The 22,380-nt window shown below is 44.2% G+C and overlaps 1 protein-coding gene across 2 annotated transcripts in view; it reads left to right on the forward strand.

Moving 5' to 3' along the window:
- Nucleotides 1-22,380, forward strand: part of LOC133024034 (beta/gamma crystallin domain-containing protein 1-like) — a 28,906-nt gene that overhangs the window by 5,438 nt on the left and 1,088 nt on the right. For both annotated transcript variants that reach the window (XM_061090982.1, XM_061090983.1), the window contains 19 exons: nt 324-4,380; nt 4,645-4,818; nt 5,844-5,882; nt 6,541-6,659; nt 7,456-7,612; nt 7,859-7,998; nt 10,487-10,613; nt 11,715-11,750; nt 12,469-12,629; nt 12,826-12,949; nt 14,448-14,593; nt 15,804-15,930; nt 16,910-16,939; nt 17,103-17,215; nt 17,577-17,709; nt 18,592-18,731; nt 20,572-20,695; nt 21,230-21,388; nt 22,000-22,162. In XM_061090982.1, coding sequence (XP_060946965.1) covers nt 324-4,380; nt 4,645-4,818; nt 5,844-5,882; nt 6,541-6,659; nt 7,456-7,612; nt 7,859-7,998; nt 10,487-10,613; nt 11,715-11,750; nt 12,469-12,629; nt 12,826-12,949; nt 14,448-14,593; nt 15,804-15,930; nt 16,910-16,939; nt 17,103-17,215; nt 17,577-17,709; nt 18,592-18,731; nt 20,572-20,695; nt 21,230-21,388; nt 22,000-22,162 — 6,269 coding nt within the window. The remainder of the gene's footprint in view (nt 1-323; nt 4,381-4,644; nt 4,819-5,843; nt 5,883-6,540; nt 6,660-7,455; nt 7,613-7,858; nt 7,999-10,486; nt 10,614-11,714; nt 11,751-12,468; nt 12,630-12,825; nt 12,950-14,447; nt 14,594-15,803; nt 15,931-16,909; nt 16,940-17,102; nt 17,216-17,576; nt 17,710-18,591; nt 18,732-20,571; nt 20,696-21,229; nt 21,389-21,999; nt 22,163-22,380) is intronic.

Consider the following 22,380-nt stretch of genomic DNA (forward strand, 5'->3'; position numbering starts at 1 on the left):
TTTGAATAGATGTTCTATTGTTCTGCTTATGCACCTCCCAACATTAGCCAACCTACCTGTCAGGCTTTTGTCTGGCAGAACATCACTGTCAAAGCAGGGAATGTGTGTGCAGTGGGTGGAAAATGACAGGTGTAATCACAAAGAATCAGTGGTGTGAGTCACAGCATACAGTACAGCACAATGCTTAAAGATAAGCACTTTGGGCAGGGTGAATAATGAGGCTCGTGTATAAAAATAGGTCAAAAATCTACTTTGAATGTTTAAAATTCTAAAAAGTGTGAAAATATGTTTGACTTAAGACATTCACCTCTTTGCATACACAGACTACAAGACCCGAAGAAAACCGCAGAGGAGCCCAAACCGGTTGGCGGTCGGATCACAGATAAAATCAGCCTCTTTGAGCGCCAGCAGGGGCTGGAGGGCTTCAAGAAGACCTTCCAAACACCGAGAAGCGCCGACGTCTCCCCGGTCAGGACAGCCACAGACAGGCTGAATGCAATTCCAGAGTTGTCATCCCCGAGGTCAAGATCGGCCGAGCGCCAGGCCACGGTCAATTCCAACGCCCGGCCACTGCCTGGGGAGAAACCAATGTCAATCAAGGAACGAGTGAGGAACTTAACGGAGGCATCTAAGTCAGATGCTAAGCCCGCTGTGCCTCAGAAGCAAACCATGACAGGAATGTCTAAACAATCCACATCCTCTGTGGCAGCCGCTGCCGTAGAGTTGCCAGAACAGGACAGTCAGGGTAGACTGGATGCGAAAACAGCAAAGTCAGAGATAACAATAAAACCTGATGGACGAGATACCACTACTGTAGGGGTAAATATTTCCATTCCAAAGGATCAACCGACCGACTCTAAGAAAACAGACGCAGTGACCGGTAGAGCAGGAGATCAGGGTGTGAAACCTAAGAGCATTGAATCAGACATATCGGCTAAAGTAGCGGCTGATTCTTCAGAAACCGCTGGTGACATAAGTCAGCTGCCAAAAGGTCCGAGCAGAACGGGCTCGCGCTCTAAAAGAAGAAAAAGCAGAGATCCTAAAAGCCCCCTCAGCCCAAACAGCGAAAACAGATCTCCACCCAGAGAGCCTACAAGTTCCCTCAGTCCAAACAGCGATAACAGATCTACACCCAGAGAGCCTACAAGTTCCCTCAGTCCAAACAGCGATAACAGATCTACACCCAGAGAGCCTACAAGTTCCCTCAGTCCAAACAGCGATAACAGATCTACACCCAGAGAGCCTACAAGTTCCCTCAGTCCAAACAGCGATAACAGATCTACACCTAAAGAGCCTACAACCACAATCAGCCCTAACAGCGATAACAGATCTACACCTAAAGAGCCTACAACCACAATCAGCCCTAACAGCGATAACAGATCTACACCTAAAGAGCCTACCACCACCACAAACAGTGGAAACAGATCTACACCTAGAGAAACTACAACTCCCATCAGCAAGAGCAGCGAAAACAAATCTACACCCACAGAGCCTAAAACCACAGTCAGCCCAAACAGCGATAACAGATCTACACCTAGAGAAGCTACAACTCCCACCAGCCCAAACAGCGATAACAGATCTACACCTAGAGAAGCTACAACTCCCACCAGCCCAAACAGTGGAAACCAATCTACACCCAGTGAGCCTAGAAGTCCCATCAGCCTGAAAGGTGAAAATAAATCTACACCCATAAAGCCTACAAATCCCATCAGCTCAAACAGCAGAAACAAATCTACACCCAGAGAGCCTACAACTCCCATCAGCCCGAAAAGTGAAAGCAAACCCACACTTAAGACAGAGGTCAGAGAGCAGGTGGATAATACAGTGGTGTCTGCCTCCAAAAAGCTCACAGCCAAAGTTTCATCCTCATCTGACGAAGGAAACACATCAGGAAAACCGTCGCTGTCTGATGCCAAACAAAAAGCTTTTAAAGAGGAAGCGGGTGTTTCAGAAAAACTGGAAAAGCGGTTTGACTCCTCACTTACAAAGAAGAATGTTGACAAACCAGCGAACGCACAGAAGGGGTTCCCTGATCCGTCTGTCAACAAAGACGAACCTGATGCCCCCGCTCGTAACAGGGGAACAAGGAAGCCCATTGACAAGGATCCTGTAATTTCACCCCGAAAGGAGGAAAAGGCCGGGGGTCTGGTGTTCACACAGGAGAGAGAAAAGGTCTCCAAGGGCAGCGGGGGGAATTCAGCCCCCTCTCCCTCACCCTCTGCTGACCAGCCTCCCTCGACGGAACAGGCCCCACCTGTTGAAAACCTCAAATCTGATAAAGAATGTTCTGTTCAACACGACTCGAGAAGCAAAGAAAAAGTGAGGCCGCCCGGTCAGAGAGACAAAGGGCAAAAATCGCAACCTCAAGACAAGAACACGGACGTGATAAAGCCGACTGGGAGTGAGGATGCCGAGAGGCAAGAAAAGTCGGGGAGTGAAAAAGCAAATCAGACTGAGAAGAAAGACAAAGATAAAACACAGCAGCTCCAGCGTTCAGATTTCAAGACAGCGGGTGGTCAAGGTGACTCGGGGAAGGAGGGAAAGGCTGCGAAGGGCGATGAAACAAAAACCGCTGAAAGAAAAGAGGAGCACATTAAAGACAGGACAAAACAGGAAGCTGAAAAACCAGAGCCGGCCTCTAAGTCATCAGAAACGACCAGCGGATCATCAGCAGATCACAAAGGTCAGAGGGCGGCAGCGACACAACCAGAAAAAGGTGATATTTGTGCCGTCGTCCAGACTAATGAGGCGGTGAGTCTGACCAAGCCTGACAAAGGGCCTTTGAAGGGAGCGATAGAAACACAAGTGCAGACAGAAAGCTCTGGAACAGAAGTAGGTCCTGTGGTCATTGCAGCCGAACCACAGCCTAATTCTGTATCAGTGGAAAAATCGAAGCATTCGCCCGATGACTCACACGCAGACAGAGCTAATGATGTTGAGTTCTCCAGCTCCGAGCCTAATTCCAAAGCTACAGCAGTGGCCGAGGAGGTGTCCGTAAAAGCCTCCAATTACCCTCCAGCTCTGATAAATGTACAGACGGGCAATATGGCAGAGGGAGAGCGTTCTCCTATTTCTGTCTCTAAACCAAAGAGAAGCCCGAGAGCAGGACAGGATGACAGGAAAAACACTGTTAAAGCAGAGCCCTCAGAGGAGAAAATCTCAGGAGATGCTGCAAAACTAGTCCCGAGCTCTACTCGCATGAGCACAGAAGAAAAAGCACAGCGTCGTCCTGATAGTGACGCTTTAAAACCCACATTTCATGAGAAACAGAGGACAGCTGAGGAAACATCCAGGCCGCTACCAAAGGAGCGTCCTCTACTTCCTAATGGTGACATCTCATCGCATTCACGAATAGCCACAGTCAAAAAGGAAGCAGGCGATAGAAAGCCGAGTCAAAAAGCCCCCACTTCCCCAGAGGCAGAGAAACTGACCCCTGGGTCACCCCAGCGTTTGCCCATGAAGAAGCTCCATTTGCCGCTGGGACTAAGCAGAGATGATGCTACGAGCCAACAAGACGCTCCCTCCAGCTGGCTGGATGTGGACTTCCCCAAACGCAGACTTAAAGTCTCCGAGCCCAAACTGAGCTCCTCTGGGAGTGAAAGCAACCTCCTGGACACTGATCTGGACGACGTTGATTTCGTAGAGAAGATCAAGAAGCTTTGCGCCCCCTTCTCCTATCCGCCACGCAAACACACCCAACTGAGGCCACCTCAGCCCCTGTTTGCCATGCCGGCGATCAAAGAGGCCCGCTTCGAAAAGACGTTTGACCCCGATGAGTTTAAGTTCGGCTTGAGGAAGAAGGATAATTTCAACATAGAACTGCCGAGCATGTTAGCCAAGCGCAAGAGCGAGGAGAAATCTGTTGTGAAGCCCGCAAGGGCCAGTTTGGCCGATAGAAGCCTGCTGCTCAGCAGCCTGGACAACGACTCTCGGCTCAGGGAGAAAACCCCGGTGAAGGATGAGGATGATGGCAAAGAGGAGAAAGACAATAGGATCAAGGTGAAGTCTCGCTTGGAGGGAAGCTGTGTCCTCAGCAGCCTCACCTCCAGCAACTTCAGAGGGAAGAGGAATGGAGCTCAAGCACAGGCAGACGCCAGCAGCTCTGGGGATGTTTCTCCCAGCAGCCCCCCCCAGCTGAGCCCTCCACCCCTGCCAAGCCCAACGGCCCAAACCCCGGTCAAAGACACACTGGCCAAGCAGAGCTCTGCCCTGAGCGGCAGAGAGGAAGCCCAGGCCGCGGAGGCTGTGGTCAATGACTCAGGTCCTCCACTTCCTTCCTTTAACGACATCAAGCTGCCAGACTATTTGGAGAAGTTCCTCCAGCGGGAACCAGCAAAACCAGTGCAAAGCACACACGGACAAGAGGAAGTCAATAGAAAGGTTTGTTTTATTTATATTAGCTTCACTGCTTAAAGACGACCTGGTTGTAAATGTACTTGTCCTCAGAACTGAGATTTTTCCTGGTAAAAATACCTTTGACAAGCTCAGACAAGTAGAAGTGAAGCCACGCTACAGCAGCTACAGCAACATTCAGAGTTTGATCGTTGTCTCTTGGAATGTTTAGAATGTTTCTAAATGTCGATGCAAGTCATCTGAGGACATTTTTATCTGTAGAGAATCCCATTGAACTTTTCTTTGTGTCAGGTTATCGAGAAAATGCCGACTGTGGCTCCAGGGGGGGAAGCAGACGTGGCTGTAAAACCAGGTCCGCTGCTTCCCAAGGCTGTTCCTCCACGTTTCCCTGGGATTCCTCCGAGCACACATCCTGCTCTGCCTGAGAAGCCTCTGGCTCCGCCGCATGAGAAACCTGCTCATCATGTCAGTGAGCCCCACACACACGTTTAATCGTACATATCACAAGTTAACACATGTAAATGGGCATAAGCTGCACGTGGAGACATTATTCATTATTATTGATATTTCTGTTAAAGCTTGTCCAAAGCTTCTCTGTTCACACTACCTCTGGAGTTTTGTCTCATTTGTCTCTGATTGAATCTGTACGAGTGACAATGACTGTATGTGTTTAGGGCTGCATCACTTCCATGAGAAAAAGTATATAATTCATACTAATTAATATACTCCTGTAAACCGGAGTAAATTGCTTCAAATTGTGCAAATAAAACTTATGGTAATGATGCAGGAGCAAGCGAGCAGTCAGGTAACCTGCTGCAGGGGATTCAAAGTCAAAGACTGTTTCATTCAGATGTTTTATACAATTTAAAAGAAAGACTCCATATAATATAACTTTCCAACAAACAGCAAGAGAAATTCAGTGGCCTCAAGCGTTTCTGAAAACATCAGCAAACATGACACAACTCGAGGACTCTGAGCTTCATGTCGATTCATCTCATGAACACGATAAACAAAACCCCATTTCACACCAGCAATCATTTATTTAGTACTGATAGAAGAGCCAGAAGACACATTTTGTCCGACCAACAGTCGAAAAACAAAAGCAAACAAGTGATCTGTCCTTTTTCTTAAATAATTAAATGAAAATAATTGTTACTGAGTTCATGCTGTGAGCTTTTTATTTGTTGTTTTTTAAGTTTTTTCAGTTTCTCTTTGCTGACATTTGAATCTTTCAACATGAAAGCTGTTTTGAGAAACACCTTCTCTCTACTCGCTCTGCTTCTACTTGCAATGCTTTGAATTCAAGTGTAAAACAGCCTCTGTGGGTTGATTCTGTCTCGAGAAGTAAACTAAAGGTCGGTCAGGACAGTTAACAGACACAGAGCTGCTGCACAAAGAAAAGTGCAGGTCAACATTTCTGGCATTTTACAGATGTTTGTCTTGCACTTCCGACTTTGTCCCCATGGTAATTCTGTGCTTCTACATTCCAGATAAGAGTCGCCAAGGGATTTCACAAGCGTCCTGGAAAGGTACAGTAGACCCAGCTTTGCCCACTTAGAGCAGAAACAAGATGGAGGCAGGACTCTGGGCAGATAAACTCTGTGTTCTCTGGAAACATCTGCTTTTCATACGCTGTTCTTGGGGGTAAACAACGTATTATAAAAAAAACAGTGTGGGGCAGATTCTCAGCTGGATGTGATTACAATCACAGAACACAGCGCTGCCAACGCAGTGAAAACTTGTGGTTTTTCATTATTGTGTAACTGCATTCGTAGAAGGAGAGATATTCACTCCCCTGCGGTGCAGTGTTCGCAGTTTCTCTCCCGGAGATCTTCTGTCATGAGTGCCATTAAAAAAAAAAAAAAGTGCACAGTGCTTGAAAAAGCTTTCAAGGTCCAAGTTGTTGCTGTTGACTACCAGGTCTATAGAGCGGCCACTTTTAGCTCATGCTCTAAAAGGTTACTTTATTTGAAAGTGCTGCCTCACATTAGCAGTATCAGTGTGTGTAGCAGTTACTGTAACTCAAGAGAAAAACTGTAGGAAAGTGCTTTACTATAGTTCTTCTTCTGCAGCACAGTGAGTCATCATAATGCAGTACACATGTCATGCATTGTTCCATTTACTTTTCTCTCTCCGTGGCAGATGTGTTGATATTTTTTTGACACTGCCCCTCACTTCTTTGCACAGATGGTGTTATTTGAGAAACCCGAGTTCAGTGGCCAAGCGTATGAGATTCACAGGGATGTAGCAGATGCCACAGCTCTGCAGCTCTCGCCCCTCATATCTGTGAAGGTTGTCAGAGGATGGTAAGTCGCAGGATTCAACCAGAACTCACGGACAATGGGACGAAAATGTGAACTGAGGTGTAGTTTGAATTAATGTGAGTGTCTGTTTGTGATTCAAGTGTGATTCTTATGGCTGCTGGATGCGTCACAATTTAATTAAATAGCTGCGTTGAGATTTCCACACTTGCTAAATATAATTATTCTGTGCACATATTCCTCTAAGGAGGCAGAGGGGTCTCTCTCGGATAGTTCAATCCCTTTTTTCTTTTATTGTTATAATTGAATAGACTGTAGACTGTATATAAAGATGGATGACATTGCCAACTGGTGTCTGCCTGCAGTATAGGTCATGAACCCTGCCTCCTCCATGTTAGTGCATGGAGGAATCATACTCCTGTCATACTGTCTATATAGCCACTGTTTAATTGACGGATGTATAAAGGGATTTAGCCTCTTGGGAAACACAATTGTTCCTTCTCTTGAGGAGAGATAGAGGAGAACATCTATTCAGCTCTGATAACAATCTGTTAGATAAAGATCTGCAGCACAAAGAGTGAAAACATGTCAGTGTTATGAGGGCAAAGTGTGACTTTTACACTTCAGTTCTGTGACAGATTAACCAAATTAGACGTGTGGATGATGCTTTTGCAGTTTTTTAAAAACTAACAGATAAGCGATATTATTTCTCTATCTGTCGCTTTCAACTTTCAGCAAGAGAGAACAAATTTAAGAAAAAATTGCTAAAACCTTTTAATCTTGTATTGTGATCACGTGCTTCTGCCTTATGATGTTGTATGTTTTGTTTTTCTCACCACAGCTGGGTGCTCTACGAGAAACCCGACTTCCAGGGCCGCACCATCGCCTTGGAGGAGGGGGGAATAGAGCTGACAAACATGTGGGCCGAGCCAAGTTCGGAGACGGAACCACAGAACCTCCCGCCCATGCTGATTGGCTCTGTTCGACTCGCTGTCTGGGTGAGTGCACGGATCAAACGCTTCCACCTCATCTGGCCTTTGATATCTCAATATCCACATTGTGGCAGACTCACATGGCCTTCGGAAAAAAGCAGCTAATTGCTTCATCGATCCTCAGTCCTGAATCCTCCAGAAGAGAAAAGAATAAGGCGTCAAGACCTTACTTGTTGTTATTGTGAAGAAGGATTTAAGGACCCGTGTGGGCCACTGCTAATAATACCTGTGCTTGTTTCCACGCGTCTGCAGGATTACAGCATACCCCATATTGATCTGTTTACTGAACCAGAGGGCCACGGGAGAGTAACACCTTACCACGATGACACAATAGAGACGGGCTCGTTTGGCGTCCCGCTGAGCACGGCTTCCATCCAAGTGCACTCTGGGGTGTAAGTGTGGCTGCTTCTGCAAAACCAATCATTAAGATCTTTGTGAATGACCTCTGTGTTACAGCAACAATAGAGCTGTGTTTGTGTGTGGAGGTTTGTGTAACTGTATCTCAACCTGTGCGTGCTTGATCAGACTTGTAAATGTGCAAAAGAATCTGCAAATGCAACTGCTATCCTATACCGTTTAACTTTCGAGGGTTACAGGGAGCTGGAGCCAAGTCTCACTGACATTTGCAGCCATGCCCAAGTTTGGTTGGCACCATATTTATTTATTTAATTCACAAAGTGCACAGGAAAATGTATGGAAATGGCCTCCGTGCTTGCCTCAGGGTTAAAAAGAAAACATTCTGAATACCGGTGGATACGGACGAATCTCGACTCGCACTTGCAGATCCACTTAGACACCACAGAGGTGTAGTAAAAATCATTACAGCTAATTGGGAGTCCCGTCTGAGTTGTAACTTCTGAGCAACACACCTTTTCAGCAATGAGTACCTATGTATGCATTTAAATATTTATCTACACATTAATAGATCTATATGCACATGTTTGCAGATTCGTCTACACATTTGCAAATCGGATTCCTGCAGACACAGACTCTGAATGCAAATTTGCAGATTCTTTTGCACATTTGCAAATCTGATCACGCACACAACTCTCCAAAGTCACACACAGAGTGTTGCTTCAAAATTGGCCCACAAGTCAATCGCAAGACAAATGGTCTAATTATGGTGATTGATACGAGAGGGAGCAAGAGCGGTTGATTCTATTTGAAATTCGATTGATTCAGTCGCTGAAAAATGAAGGAGTGCCTTTGTTTTGCAGCAGCAGAAAACAAAGTAATGAGACAACTCCAGTGATTTTTTGTATTGATAGCGACAAAACGGAGGAGGAGACTTTCTTCTCTACAATACGTTGAGCCTGCTGAGCCGTTTGTTTGAATGGGATCCTCTCTGTTTGACTTTGACAAATGGCTGAGTGATGATAAGCATTACTAAGCTCCTGAGTGTTTATCTTCGTCTTTGCTCGGACTCGCGCTCATTTGGCTGCTCGGGAATGTCTCTCCTGCCGTTGCATGTCAGAGAAACGTGAGAGAGAGAGAGAGTAGGTTTGGGCGCACTTGGAAAACGTGGAGAGGTGGAGACTGAGAAGTCGACAGATGGTGAGTGAGAAACAGGCATAGGTGCGGAGAGAATTTGGCAGAGGGAAGCATGTTTTTCCATGTGAGAGGTGGAGGCATTCAGGAGGTTTTGTGCCCTGCCCCTGATGAGGTTAATGACAGCAGACCTTTTTCCCACAGCTATTTTCGGAGGTTTACCTTGGCAGTCGCACCTTCGCTAGAATCCTACCATTTTAGGGATTGGTTCAGCATTTCTCAGAACCTCAACATAATTTACAACTTGCCTTGTCATTCCTCTGCTTAGTTATTAATGATTTACCTCTGCGACAGTTGGAGGAGCAACTGTACAGCAGATGTACGTAGTTTTGCGTCTAACAATTGTACTGTAGCTTTTACTGTGGCCTTAGCGTGTTTGACTTCACTGAGCAACTGACTCATTTGCTCCTCTTAGTGTGTGTCCTTCAGCGCCATAAGGTTGGCATCAGTTCTTGGTATCGTTTCCTCGCTCTGGCAGACTGAGCTGGGTGTATATTTTATTCCCCCCAGAGGCTCACATGTGGTGATCGGTATGTAGCTTTGTGCTGTGCCACACAATGGCTCGGAATACCAGAGGTCGGGGCAGAGCTCCAACAACGGCTGCAGACACAGTAAAAAGTGAATTGTTTAGAAAAATGCTTTGAACTGAGGCATACCATTCCCAAGATGTTTTATTTTAAAGCAAATAGATTTTGTTCTCTGGTCTGGTTGCGTTCCTCACGTTTGAGGTAGAGAGAAAATACCCAATTAACACACTCCCTCTACTTATGATGAGCAGAAGGCATCAATCATACTTATCTGTGTTTTAAGGACACAGGAGCCACTGACTCCATTTCACAAGTCATGCAAGGTTTTGACTCACAGTGACTGGAAAAGATTATTTTAAATAACCTTAAAGGTTAATCATATTAATTAGGGATATTACTTGGAAAGATTGTGGTGCTCTAATGTTCAGAAAACGCCTCACTTTGCTCAAACTGCCCATTGCTGCAGCTCCTCTTTTCAGCCTCTGTCTGAAACACTTTCAGCTACTGTCTCTTTAAGACAAGCAGTTAGAGGTGGGAATTGCTGTCACATGACATTGAGATGATGCGTACGTTTTTTGTCGGACTACTGATGAGGCGTTTCGGGAGCATAGATAGCAAAGACATTCTTTTTTCTAGTACTTTGGGCTTTTTTAACGTGCGGAACTCAACACAAAAAAACTAGCTAAAACATTAGAGGGAAAAAAAATGAAAAAGTACAATTTGTCTCCATTGAAAGTCCCAGGATGCTCAAAGTAGAGAAACCTTCTGGCCTAATGTTTAATCAACATGTTCCTCTGTCCTGCAGGTGGCTGCTGTTCAGTGACCCGGGGTTCCAGGGTATGCTGGCTGTGCTGGAGACAGGGGTGTACCCTTTCCCTGAGGCCTGGGGCTTCCCCTCACCATTCGTGGGATCTCTCAGACCTCTGAGAATGGTGAGTGACATTTAATGTACACTACACGTTAATCTGCTCTTTTCAGCTCTGCTTGTGCGCTGGTACTATAGGAATACTGTTTGGTGGGTCGTGACTTTAATATCTCAGGCACGGTTGAATTTCAATGAATTCTTTTAGAGACATTAATGATTCACAGAGGATTGAGCCCACTGACTTTGGTAAATTGTCTGTATTTATAAAGTGCTTTCCCGAACCTATAGACCACTCAAAGTATTTTATAATGTGTGTCTCATTCACACATTCTCACACTGACTCATGCAGCATCCGGAGCAATTACTCAGGACTCACAGGCACGTGTTGTATCATGACTCCGCTCGGCGATGGGAGTCATCCACTCCCGTCATAGTATCACAATTTTCTGCTTGAGACACATAACTTAGCTTTCGTGCTAGCTGTCAAAGCAATGCTACACAGCGAATAACCTCCACAAGCAGATGAAGCTTCACCAACTATCTCAACAGTCATTCTGACATGGACCCTTTTTTGCATTGGCGGGATTTGACTGGCTATCGCTCGTACTCGGCTATTTGTTTAAACACGATTTGATTTGCTGTTTAAAAGTTTGCAACTCAACTGCAGAACTCCTGTGTGAAGGAGCCGGTGATCAAACCAGTAACGTGCCAATTACTAGACACCCGCTTTTCCCCCTGAGCCTCGACACCAGTGTGATTTCCTGTCTGGCACCACTCTGAAGATGATATTTCTATATTTAAGTGAAGCATCTCGACAGCAGAGGATCACTCGAGGGCAAATACAAATGCCTGTGATGATCTCCTGACTTTCATGTTGCTTTTGTGGTTTGCATGAAATCAACCCGCTTCACTGTGTAGTTGCAGTTCCCTTTGTGACTATAGTCTCTGTCCTGCTCTCTGCTCAGAGGCAGTTGGAAATGAGTTACCCACAGGTTCTGTTCCTTTTTCTTTTGTCACTGTTGAACAGAATAGTCACATGCATTACGTATGTCGAGCTTTTCATGACTATCCATTCACACACACTCACACACATTATGATCGTTGACTGTCTGGTGTTCATTTAATTAGAGAAAAAATGATTGTTAATAATAATGTGTGTGTGTTCCAGGGCACTTTCAAAGTGGAGAATCCCAATGAAGTCAAGGTATGTACAGTTCTCTCCATCCGTATGAATGGTATGTTAATCTGTAAATGAAGGGTAAGATCTTTCCTCCGGTTGTGATTTTGTTTTATTTCAAGACAGAAATTGAGATTTAAAACTGTAATTTTCCTTTTTTTTTTACTTTTACCACAATGTGTTTTTCATAATAAAAGAGAAAGAGCTAAATTGCACAAATTCATAACGTTGTGCTCACAGATATCTTCGCCAAGGACATGTTGTGATTCTAAATGCTCCATATTCATCAAGAAAGAAAACATCAGTCCAATTTCATTTAACTCTTTGGAAAGAATCAGGTGCAGCTGGCTAACAATTAACATTCTAAACTCAAATGGGATGAAGGAGAGCACATGCCTCCACCAAGGCCTAACATCCAAAATGACACACACTAGATATCAGTTCCCTAAATAAGCCTGATTTAAAAAACATATTTTTTTATAAGAAAACCAGATTGAAAATGTCTCCTAGTGTTTAATATAGTGGAAAATTCTGGATCATCACTAAAATTTAACGTTTTCTTTCTGAGCCGTACAACATCCTTCCAGCAAGTCTAAGGGAAATCGATTGAGTCCTTTTTTTTTTGTACAATCTTGTTGACAAAGTGGTTTCAAGGACAGAGCTGAATTTCATAGCAGTTTATTTTGTCACAAAGTGTCAACGATGACTCAGGTTTCATGTACTTCCTGTCCTCATTATGCTCCAGGCTGTGGTGTATGAACAGCCCGGCCTCGAAGGCTCCTTCTTGGAAATCGACAACGATGTTTTCAGCTTTTCGGAGGACGATGGAGACGTTGGCTCGGAAGCTGAAAACCTCCACACCAACCCGCTGAAGGCTGTGGGTTCGTTAAAGATCATCGGAGGACTGTGAGTCTGAACTCTCCCTTCGCATCTTATTTCATTCTCCGTATGTGCACAGAATCAAATTGGCTGGCAGTCTGGCTTAGAGCAGGATTTTCTAGTCACAGCCAGCCCTCCTGCCAGATGGCAATGTGGAGGTTATGTAATCCAGTCACAGTTTGCAACCACACGTCCAACCCCCGCACGTATGTCTTGTTTCCAGCTGGGTGGGCTACAGCCAGCCGGGGTTCGAGGGCCAGCAGTTCATCCTGGAGGAAGGAGAGTACCTGGACTGCAGCGAGTGGGGGGGCTCGGAGCAGCTGCTGTCAATCAGACCAATACTGGCTGTGAGTATGACGCCGCACTTACACAACGCTTCACTTTAGTTTTCTTTTAATATGTATATTTTCTGTAATCTGTAACAAGGCGGGGATTGATCCACTGATCCAATCAGAGCAGGTAGGAAACTGGGCGGCTAATCCCATTAAGATCAAGACCCTTTCAAATAATCAATATGACACAACAAATGTGTTTTCAGCAGCACAAGTTTGTTTTATTATTGTATTAAACAAACAGTTCACATATCAATGATGTAGTAGATCCTTGAATTAAGGGACAGGCTGCACTTGGCAGGAACTTTATATTTATTTAAAAAAGCAAGAACTCACCTTTGCTCAAGTAGAAGAGTTAAGAGTGATACTTTTACTTTTATTTAAATTGTTTGAGTATTTCTTCTCATCCTCTTCAGTGTAAAACCATTTCACTGAAGTCTAGACAACTATGTGTCTTTCTATCGCAGACAAAAGCTGCTACTGGAGGGTAAGAAAAATAGACAGACAGTTGTGGCCTTTGAGTCGTCCAGTATTTCATAAACCACACGTTATTAGTTAAATATATTAGTTGAAGTGATTTATTGTCTACTCCGAGAGCAAGTGGTTCTCAGCCTGAGAGGTAACAGAGGTAATATGCACATATTAGAATTTAAATGCCTCGTGGGAAGACAAACAAACAGGTTCTTTGACAAGGTTGATAAGATTCAGGCTGTTAAGAATTTTTAATTTGCTCAAAAGAAAAACATTAGTGAGAGGATTATGTTATTATAAAGTAATGAGATCCAACTTCAGGCTTAGACTGTAAACTTCAAAGTCCTCCGAGAGGCAATTTGTTTCACAGGACAGCAAACACATCAGATAAACAGTTAATCAGACAATTAGAGGGAAGAATTAAAATGGTTTTACTCTATATCAGTTTTTGAAGTTGTATTCCACTTTCCCTCGTCGACATCTTGCTCCAAACTCCACACGGCCTTCGGATCTTGAGTTATTGCAGTAACACAGGATACTGTCAATACAAGATTTCAATCAGAATTTTGCTATCAACATGATAATATAATTGTTTTCTCAGGCAGTAGATATGCTGTTGGCCCTTTTTAAAAATGAAATCAGAACATTGGTCAAACAAGAGTTTGTTATCTACAGTAACACAAAGCTGCTCCATCACCACCTTTAGCCCCTCCCACCTTCATGAGGCGTGTCGCCACTTTCCCAGTTTTAATGGTTGATCTAAATTAAATAGATTTGCATTCGGATACTGTGCTTGACTGTTTTCCTGCTTCCTAATGAGACGTGATACTTTGTGTCGAACATTGAGGGAGTTAAGATCAAAAGGAAAATAATCGAAAGTAAAAGGAGGGTGAAAAGTTATTCTTAGTTTGAACTGAGTTAAAACCAGACACTTTATCATATTTCATAACAGTCAGCTTGAGGAGTGTATTGATTTTTATTATAAATATTTAATGTAGCTCGGTCTTCAGTTTCTCATCAGATGATTGCATTCCTCTTGCAGGATTTCTTGTCGCCCCACCTGAAAATGTTCAGCGACAGAGATTTCGGGAAGCTGGGAGTGAACATAGACCTCACGGTGCCCGTTATCAACATGGACGACACGGGCTACGGCCTGAAGACGCAGTCCGTCGATGTCATCGGTGGCGTGTAAGTGACAAAGTATTAAACCTCCACTGAGCGTTAATGGCAAAGAGCGGGTCAGGATGGTTCACCGTGTCATTTCAGTCATTTGGATCAAATCAGTCCATTGGGATTCCACCCTGTGTTTTACCCAGCCGCTCCAGTGACGGCTGAGAAACCACAACAGCCCAGCACACGCTTCAAGATTCACTCCCTTAATGCGTCAGCGAGATAATAACCTGTCTTGCGGTTTATAATTTATTTATTTTTTTGCCGCTCAGGTGCGTAGCAGTCAGGGCGCGGCACCCATGATGACATGTCGAGACAGATCACCCAGTTCACTCATGTTTAGTTTGCCGCACCTCGCTTCCTGCAAACGAAAGTAGGCTCTTGGAGCGTCACACCCTTTTACAGTGGGAATTAATGAGATAACAATGCAGGATGTGGAGGTGAAGGAGGAGTTTCTAGATGCCGGAACAACTTTTTAAAAGTAACCATTTATCTTTGGATGTTGTTAACCGACAAGAGGAACAGATCCAGAGCTCAGTCTGTGTTTCTCCTCTGTTTCATAATCACGTCGTCAGCTGGAAAAGCAACAGAAGTAAAACAAAACCAGAAGCAGATCAGAATAATGAAAGGCAAAACATGCAAGGCTGATCACCGCTGCCCAAGGGAGAGACATAACGAGAGGCTGAACAACATGGAGCGGAACATTTCCTCCTTCGTTTCGGAGGCAGGACTCTTACACCATTCGAGGGCTATTCCTGCCGCGCTGCTAGCCTGTTATTAGATCACACAGCCTCGCCCATGTTGTGCCGTCCTCCATCCAGGCGTCCCATTGGCTCGGCCCGTCGTTTTTAGCGATGGTTTTGCAAAAGAGGCTTGTTTTGTCGTCTCGCATGTGACGATACACACGGACCCACAAATGCAAACACTGGTCCTTTGTCGGTTCGAGGAGCAGAAATAACTGACTCGGAGATATGACACATTTGACAGGATTGCACAAAGAATAACAGAACCGCGGAGTGCCTCACGTGGGAGGAGACTTTCCACTTGGACTCCGACCAAAAACTGTTGACAGTCTGTGCATGAAAAATTTAAAAAACACTTTAAGGTCTTGTGTCTGTGTTTGTCTTCTAATTATGAGCAAATGAAAATGGAGAAACAAGAATGTCAGTGCAAATTGAAGGGTAATTATCCTCCTCTTCCTCCTCCTCCTCTGTTTTCTCTCTCTCAGCTGGGTGGTGTTTGAAGAACCAGGCTTTTGTGGCGAGTCCTACATCCTGGAGAAAGGCCTGTATGGGAGCCCGGAGGACTGGGGGGGGCTGCAGCCCAGGGTTGCCTCAGCAATGCCGGTCATTCTGGTAAAAAAAACAAACACTGTGACTCAGAGAAAGCCATGAAATCCAGTCACTTTCTCCTGTTGGAAACAAAGTTAAATTAATCGTCTTTAGTGCTTTCCATGATTAGTAACTGTAGAATTTTCCAGTATTGAAGCTGTATTCTCACTTCCCCAGATACGTAGCCATGTGACCAGGCACAACATTCATTCTAAATCAAATCTCTATGGCAGCACAGGGCAAAGGCACAAAAAACACACACACAGGAATAAATCGATCTGCTCGGGGTTAGAGAGGGAAAATACTTGAGTCATGAGACTGGAACGTTATAAACATCTCGGATGAGGAAGGTGAGTCATCATGAACGATGATGGCAAACAGACGTAGGTGTCGTGCAAAGTGTTCTGCAGAGTTACAGCTTCACTGCGGAGGTTTACTGACGAGCGTTTAGTTTCACACTTAACAAGCAAACTGCAGCAAAATACAACTCCAAGGATCATTGTTGGCCTCGTCTTTCCTACCAAGGTTTCCATGGGGCCTTAGAAAGTCTGAGGAGAATAATAATAAAATCCCTTGCGCTTTAAGATTTGTTTTTGTTTTGGCGGCATGCATAATTTATAATGTCTGTGTGTATTGTAGTTCGTTCTCAACAATACAGATAATTGGGCACTATGAAAAAAACTACAAACCAAACCTTTGTTTGGTTTTGTCGCCTGATTTTGTTCATAGTTTATGGTTGTGGGTTTTTTATTTACAAACTCGATCAAGTCACTTCAACTTTTCTTAAGTAATTCTTGGACTTTCTTCATATCTGTGGCATTTGACATAGATTTTCAATTTAATTCATTATGGTCTTAAAAAGTCTGACGAGTATTTCCATGCTCTGGTTATACACCTAGCATGGAAATAATAAAGCCATTTGTAACCATTATTTAATGACCTTCTGTGGTTCAGTGGCTGTAAATGAGTCTCATCATCATTATCTTGTTTTGTTTTTTTTCAGGATGATTTCGAGAACACAGCCAAGTTTAAGGTAGGCGATTTCAAAACAACCTAAAGAACACATCTAATCCTGCTGAGATACTGCCTGTCTTATCCAGTGGAGTGTGACAGACGCTCAGAGTGGATGACTCATTGTTCTCTGTGTGTGTGTGTGTGTGTGTCTCTCTGTGTGTGTCTGTGTGTGTGTACCCCAGGTGCAGCTTTACTCTGATCCCGGTTTTCAAGGCTCCGTCGTGGCTCTGGAGGACGGCGCCGCCTCCCTGCAAGACGGCTTCTCTGTGGCCTCCTGCAAGGTTGTGGCTGGCAAGTGAGTTGGATTTCAATCTAAGATATTCTTTGAAACACAGCATCAGAGAGCCCCCCCCCTTTTTTTGAATTCCCCCAGCGGTGATGTCCCGACAGTATCTGCGGTACTCGAGGATGACGCAGGCTGTAACTGCTCCGATTATAAAAACGTCACATGTGGCAGCAGCGGGGGATATAGTGTACATCTTCCATTTCTCATAATGCAGCATCCACGTTAATTTATTACTCCTCTCAGTGGGCTGTTTGTCCTCAAGCATATATAATACATCATTCATATTCATACATACATAACTCATTGTGTGCTCGCAGTAATTACATGTGTATACTGTATTTAGTGACTCATTCTGTGTGTGTGTTTTCAGCTGGGTGGCGTTTGAGGGTGAGGCGTTCACAGGCCGGATGTATGTGTTGGAAATCGGGAGCTACCCAGACCTGAGGTCGATGGGCTGTGCTGACGGCCGCTCTTCAATCCTCTCGCTGCAGACTGTCGGCTTTGTAAGTAGTCACAGTTTCCAAGGCAGCGTATTTAAATCTGCCCCAACTTAAGTTAGGACCAAACTAAACCATCTTTCAGCTCAATGCTTCGGGTTTTTTTACGGCCCCGACTTAAATGTTGTCAGTCGTACTGGTTTATTAGCAGGGCATAGAAACAGTTTGTAGCATAGACTGACAAATAAAGTCAAATGTGAAGCCAGCACATCCTTAAGTTGATCCCTGGTGGCTGGCTGCAGTACAGGTCATAGAACCGGCCTCCTCCACGTTATTGAATGAGTAAAGGCCACATCGAATAACATTTTCTGACATTTGAGGGAGTTCAAGATTACGTTTTTTTGGTAGGTTTAGTTTCAATCAGTTATTGATGCGATAGAAACTGGGTGAAAGGTCACACAAAGATCACAATCTGGCTCCAAATGATGTCAAAAGCTCAGGATGTTGGCACCGGGGATATTTTAATAACATTTTTGAGTAGTGTCTTCCATCTTTATATACAGTTTTATGGTTTTAAGCTCTATGTCTGCTGCTCTTATAGTGATTATCTTTGTTTGCCACTTGTTTCCACCAATGTAAAGATTAAAAAATAAGCGGCTTAAATAAAGGTTTCAGTTTTGAATTTTAAATGGCTGGATGTGCCACAATGTGTGCAGGAAGGATTTAAAAAGATAAACAGGGGTCTAATTAAAGGATCCATAAATAGCATAGCACTATTCATAGATTTGCATAATGGGAAAGATAAACAACAATACACAGAGAGTTTAAACCAACTTTTATAGAGTGAAAAAAAAGTTTCTATATCCTAGTTAAAAAAACTAATCCGCAGGGACCTCAGTTTCAACCTGTGTCACCTAAATAACATTCTCTCTCCCTCTCGCTCGGCAGGAGTTCTCGCTGCCGTCCATCACTCTTTTCGAGCGCTGCGGTCTGCGGGGGAAGAGGCTGGTGCTGACCGACGGCTGCGTGAACCTTCAGCTGGCTGGAGGCTGCAGCCGAGTTCAGTCTGTGCTCGTGGAAGGAGGCATGTGAGTACATCATAGCAAGCAGCCGCGTTACATAGCAAGTCGTAAAGAAACAACCCCAGATGCACCAGAATGACGTCTGGGGTTGTTGTGAGTTTGTAAGGTTCATGCACAACGACGTGTGTGTGTGTGTGTGTGTGTGTGTGTGTGTGTGTGTGTGTGTGTGTGTGTGTGTGTGTGTGTGTGTGTGTGTGTGTGTGTGTGTGTGTGTGTGTGTGTGTGTGTGTGTGTGTGTGTGTGTGTGTGTGTGTGTGTGTGTGTGTGTGTGTGTGTGTGTGTGTGTGTGTGTGTGTGTGTGCGTGCGTGACTTAACCTGCAGTCATGTGAGGGCATCGCAAGCGGCCGCGTAACATAGCAAGTCGTAAAGAAACAAGTTGTGAGTTTGAAAGGTTCATGCACAACGGCCCCCCCCGTGCGTGTGCTTGTGTGTGTGTTTGTGTGCGTGTGTGCGTGTGTGCGTGTGTGCGTGAGACTGAACCTGCAGTCATGTGAGGGCATCCCATGAAACAGAATATCTTAGTTTTCCCTAATATGTCCCTCAGTGGCCCCGGTTGCTTCCCAGCAGCTGCAGCGTCTTTTAATCTCTTTTGAATTCAGATGCAAAGCAGCTGCCAAGTCGACGTGTAAAACTTTTTTTTAGTTCTCGCTGGCAGCCGGTTGCAGGGTTTCTTTGCATCAAAAACACCACGCCTGTGTATGTTTACCACCATGGTTACAATCTGTGTCAGGTGTGAAAGCAGGTAGATCTCCAAGGACAAAGCAAACCACCTCAACTCAAAGGTGAAGGATTTTTCAAGATAATAAAACAGGCAAAATCTGAGATGTGTGTTTAAATTAGCATCTTGGTGTTGTGTTGAATTTGCTGTCGATATATTTCGCATGTGCAAAAGCAGCATTTAATCCACGTCTGTTAGCAAAACAGCTTCTTGAGGTTATTTTTTTGTCTTGTGAAGACGTGAAGCATTTTGGGCTTTACTGGCACGATGTTCCACAGATTCAGATTTACTGCAGTGCAGAGCTCAGGGTTTTTGCGCAGGTTATTGCCTACAGTATATTACAGTATGACAGGGCTGCCAGATGCAGCAGTGATGGAAACCTGCTGCTGATGTGTGAGATTCAGGCTGTAGGTGCGAGCCCATGCTGAGGAAATAAAGGACTCGCAGTGAGCCAGAGCCGTCTGTGGAGTGGCACATTCCTGATGCAGGAGACACGGGCCGTCAGCCAGAGGACACGGAGATGGAGTCAAAAAGTTTACAGTGACATCGGATGGTGGTGGAGCTCAGCAACTTTTGAGAGATTGTTTACATAATGCGTGGAAGAGAGGACCCAAAAATAAACTAGAATTTTTAAATTAGATAGACTTTGTCGCGTCGCGTCAGAAGACTTCAAATTAAGATAAGAGTTGTTTCAGAAATGTTAAAAACATTTTAAATTAGTATATAATTGTTCTAGTTTCTAATTCAGGAAGTCTTTTGTTTTATTATTTAGTGCAGGATACTTTTCCGAGGCTGTAATCTCAAGACCTAACTAGCAGCATAATCTTCTCTTAACTTTATACCCTCGAGAGTTGTTAAAATATACCAAATTACACAACCTCATACATATCAGTCTCCTGAATGTGGAAAATCTAGATATCTTCATTATTTCTTGAGAAATTCACAGAAATGTCCCAAAACTGCTCTGTCCCGATTTGCCCCTTTAAATCAAATATGTTTCAAAAGTTTAGGAGTTCCTCCTTTGCCCACTCTGCTGCGCCCGTCCACTGACTAACACAACATTATCTTGTGTTGTGTTTGATTGTATATGTAAAACCTGACTGTGTTTTTTCTGTCTCTGTTACCAGGTGGATTCTTTACGAGGGAATCAACTACCAGGGAGCTCAGATTTTACTGAAACCCGATGAGATTCACGACTGGCGGAAGCTCAGCAGCTGGAACAAGATCGGGTCCCTCCGCCCTCTGTTACAGGTGCGTCCCGTTCCACTTGCATACAAAGGCCATTAAATACACTGTTGTTAGATATTAGATTTATCTGAACAGCATCAACAGCCCACTTACTGAATATAAATATATATATATATATATATGTATTTATTCTCTGCAACGTCTCCTTTTACATATTCACTAATGCAGTAAACATCATTGTGCAGTGACCTTTTCCTTCGGTCTGAAGTGAAATGGGTAGATTGACATTTTCTATCGTATTTTCATTTTATTTAAATTGCCTATTTTAATTTTATTTCATACCTTCACATATTCTGTTGTTTACCTCGATTTTGCTGCTGTAACAGTTGAATCTTATCCTATCTTGCAGTAAAGACTTTTTCAGTATGTAATATAGACTTTTTTTAAAGTATTATTAAATGTAATTGCAGGTAAGAGAGTTGTGAGAAACTTTGATGCGTTATATATTCTTTATCCCGGTGAATACTGAAGGCAGATGAGCTAATTTTTTAAAAAGTTGTCATTATGACTTCTTTCGTGTATTTCCCCCCCGAGCAGAAGCAGGTGCACTTCCGTGTGAGGAACCGACAGTCGGGGCTCATGATGTCGGTGACGGGGGATTTAGACGAAGTTAAACTGCTGCGGATACAAGAGACGGAGGAGACGGGCGGATTCGAGCAGATCTGGATCCATCAGAATGGACATCTCCACTGCAAGGTACAGCACCATCATCCCACTTATAACCAGGGTCAGAGGAGTTTGTGCTCAGTAGTGATGATGTAGCCGTGTGTGTATTTACCTTCATGCATATTAACCCATCCTCATCTAGACTCCTAAAAGTCTAATTCATGCTTGTCCCAAGACTAATGAACTTTTTTAACTTTTGCTGACTTCAAAAAAGTTTCCGAACATATTCTTAGGTGTGTATAGGTTTTTCAAAGCAGTCTGACATATTAAAGGTAACCGCTCATGTATTTTTAAATAAATTCTTTGTTTTTGCTTGCACTTTGAAATTGCAAATGTCATATCTAGTTGAAGTCGTGACTGACAGCTACGTGAGCTGCGAGTGTTCCATCTTTCTTCTTCACAAACCCAAACCAATCATCCCAGCTTCAATAAAGAAGTCCACCCAGTTGTCATAATTACAGTTGTACCAGTCACTGCCAATCAGAGCTTGCTGTGATAACTGCAGAGCCTTTTGAAGACCTTTCAGTTACTGGGTGTGGATGGGTTTCCTCTCCAGGATGAAAAGGGCTTTGGACCAGCTCTACTGTATTCTTCTAAATGTCACCAGAGAATATAACCAGCTGCTGTCCTTGTGTTTCCAGCTGCTGGAGCAGTGCAGCCTGGGTCCCAGCGGCAGCCTGACGATGGCAGGAAGCCGCGTGGGTCTCACCCAAGAGCCGGGCGACCACGTCCACCTCTGGAGCATCACCCCCGACGGCTTTATTCGCTACACCCCCTCCTCTAATCTGGTCCTGGAAGTCAAAGGTGAGCAGCTATAATCCACATGTATTACTTCCTGCTGGGTGGGACCAGTTCAGAAAATGTCAGAAAGCATTCAGAATGTCAAGGAAGTATTTCATGCTTTCATGCTTATTAAATATGTTTACGCAGCACAGACAATGATCTAAGATACCATGTTAATGTCAACACAGGTTTTTACTGTGAGCCACAACATTATAGTTTCACTTAGGAGGCAACTTATA

Source organism: Limanda limanda, chromosome 18, assembly GCF_963576545.1.
Source record: "Limanda limanda chromosome 18, fLimLim1.1, whole genome shotgun sequence".
In the NCBI taxonomy this organism is placed as follows: Eukaryota; Metazoa; Chordata; class Actinopteri; order Pleuronectiformes; family Pleuronectidae; genus Limanda; species Limanda limanda.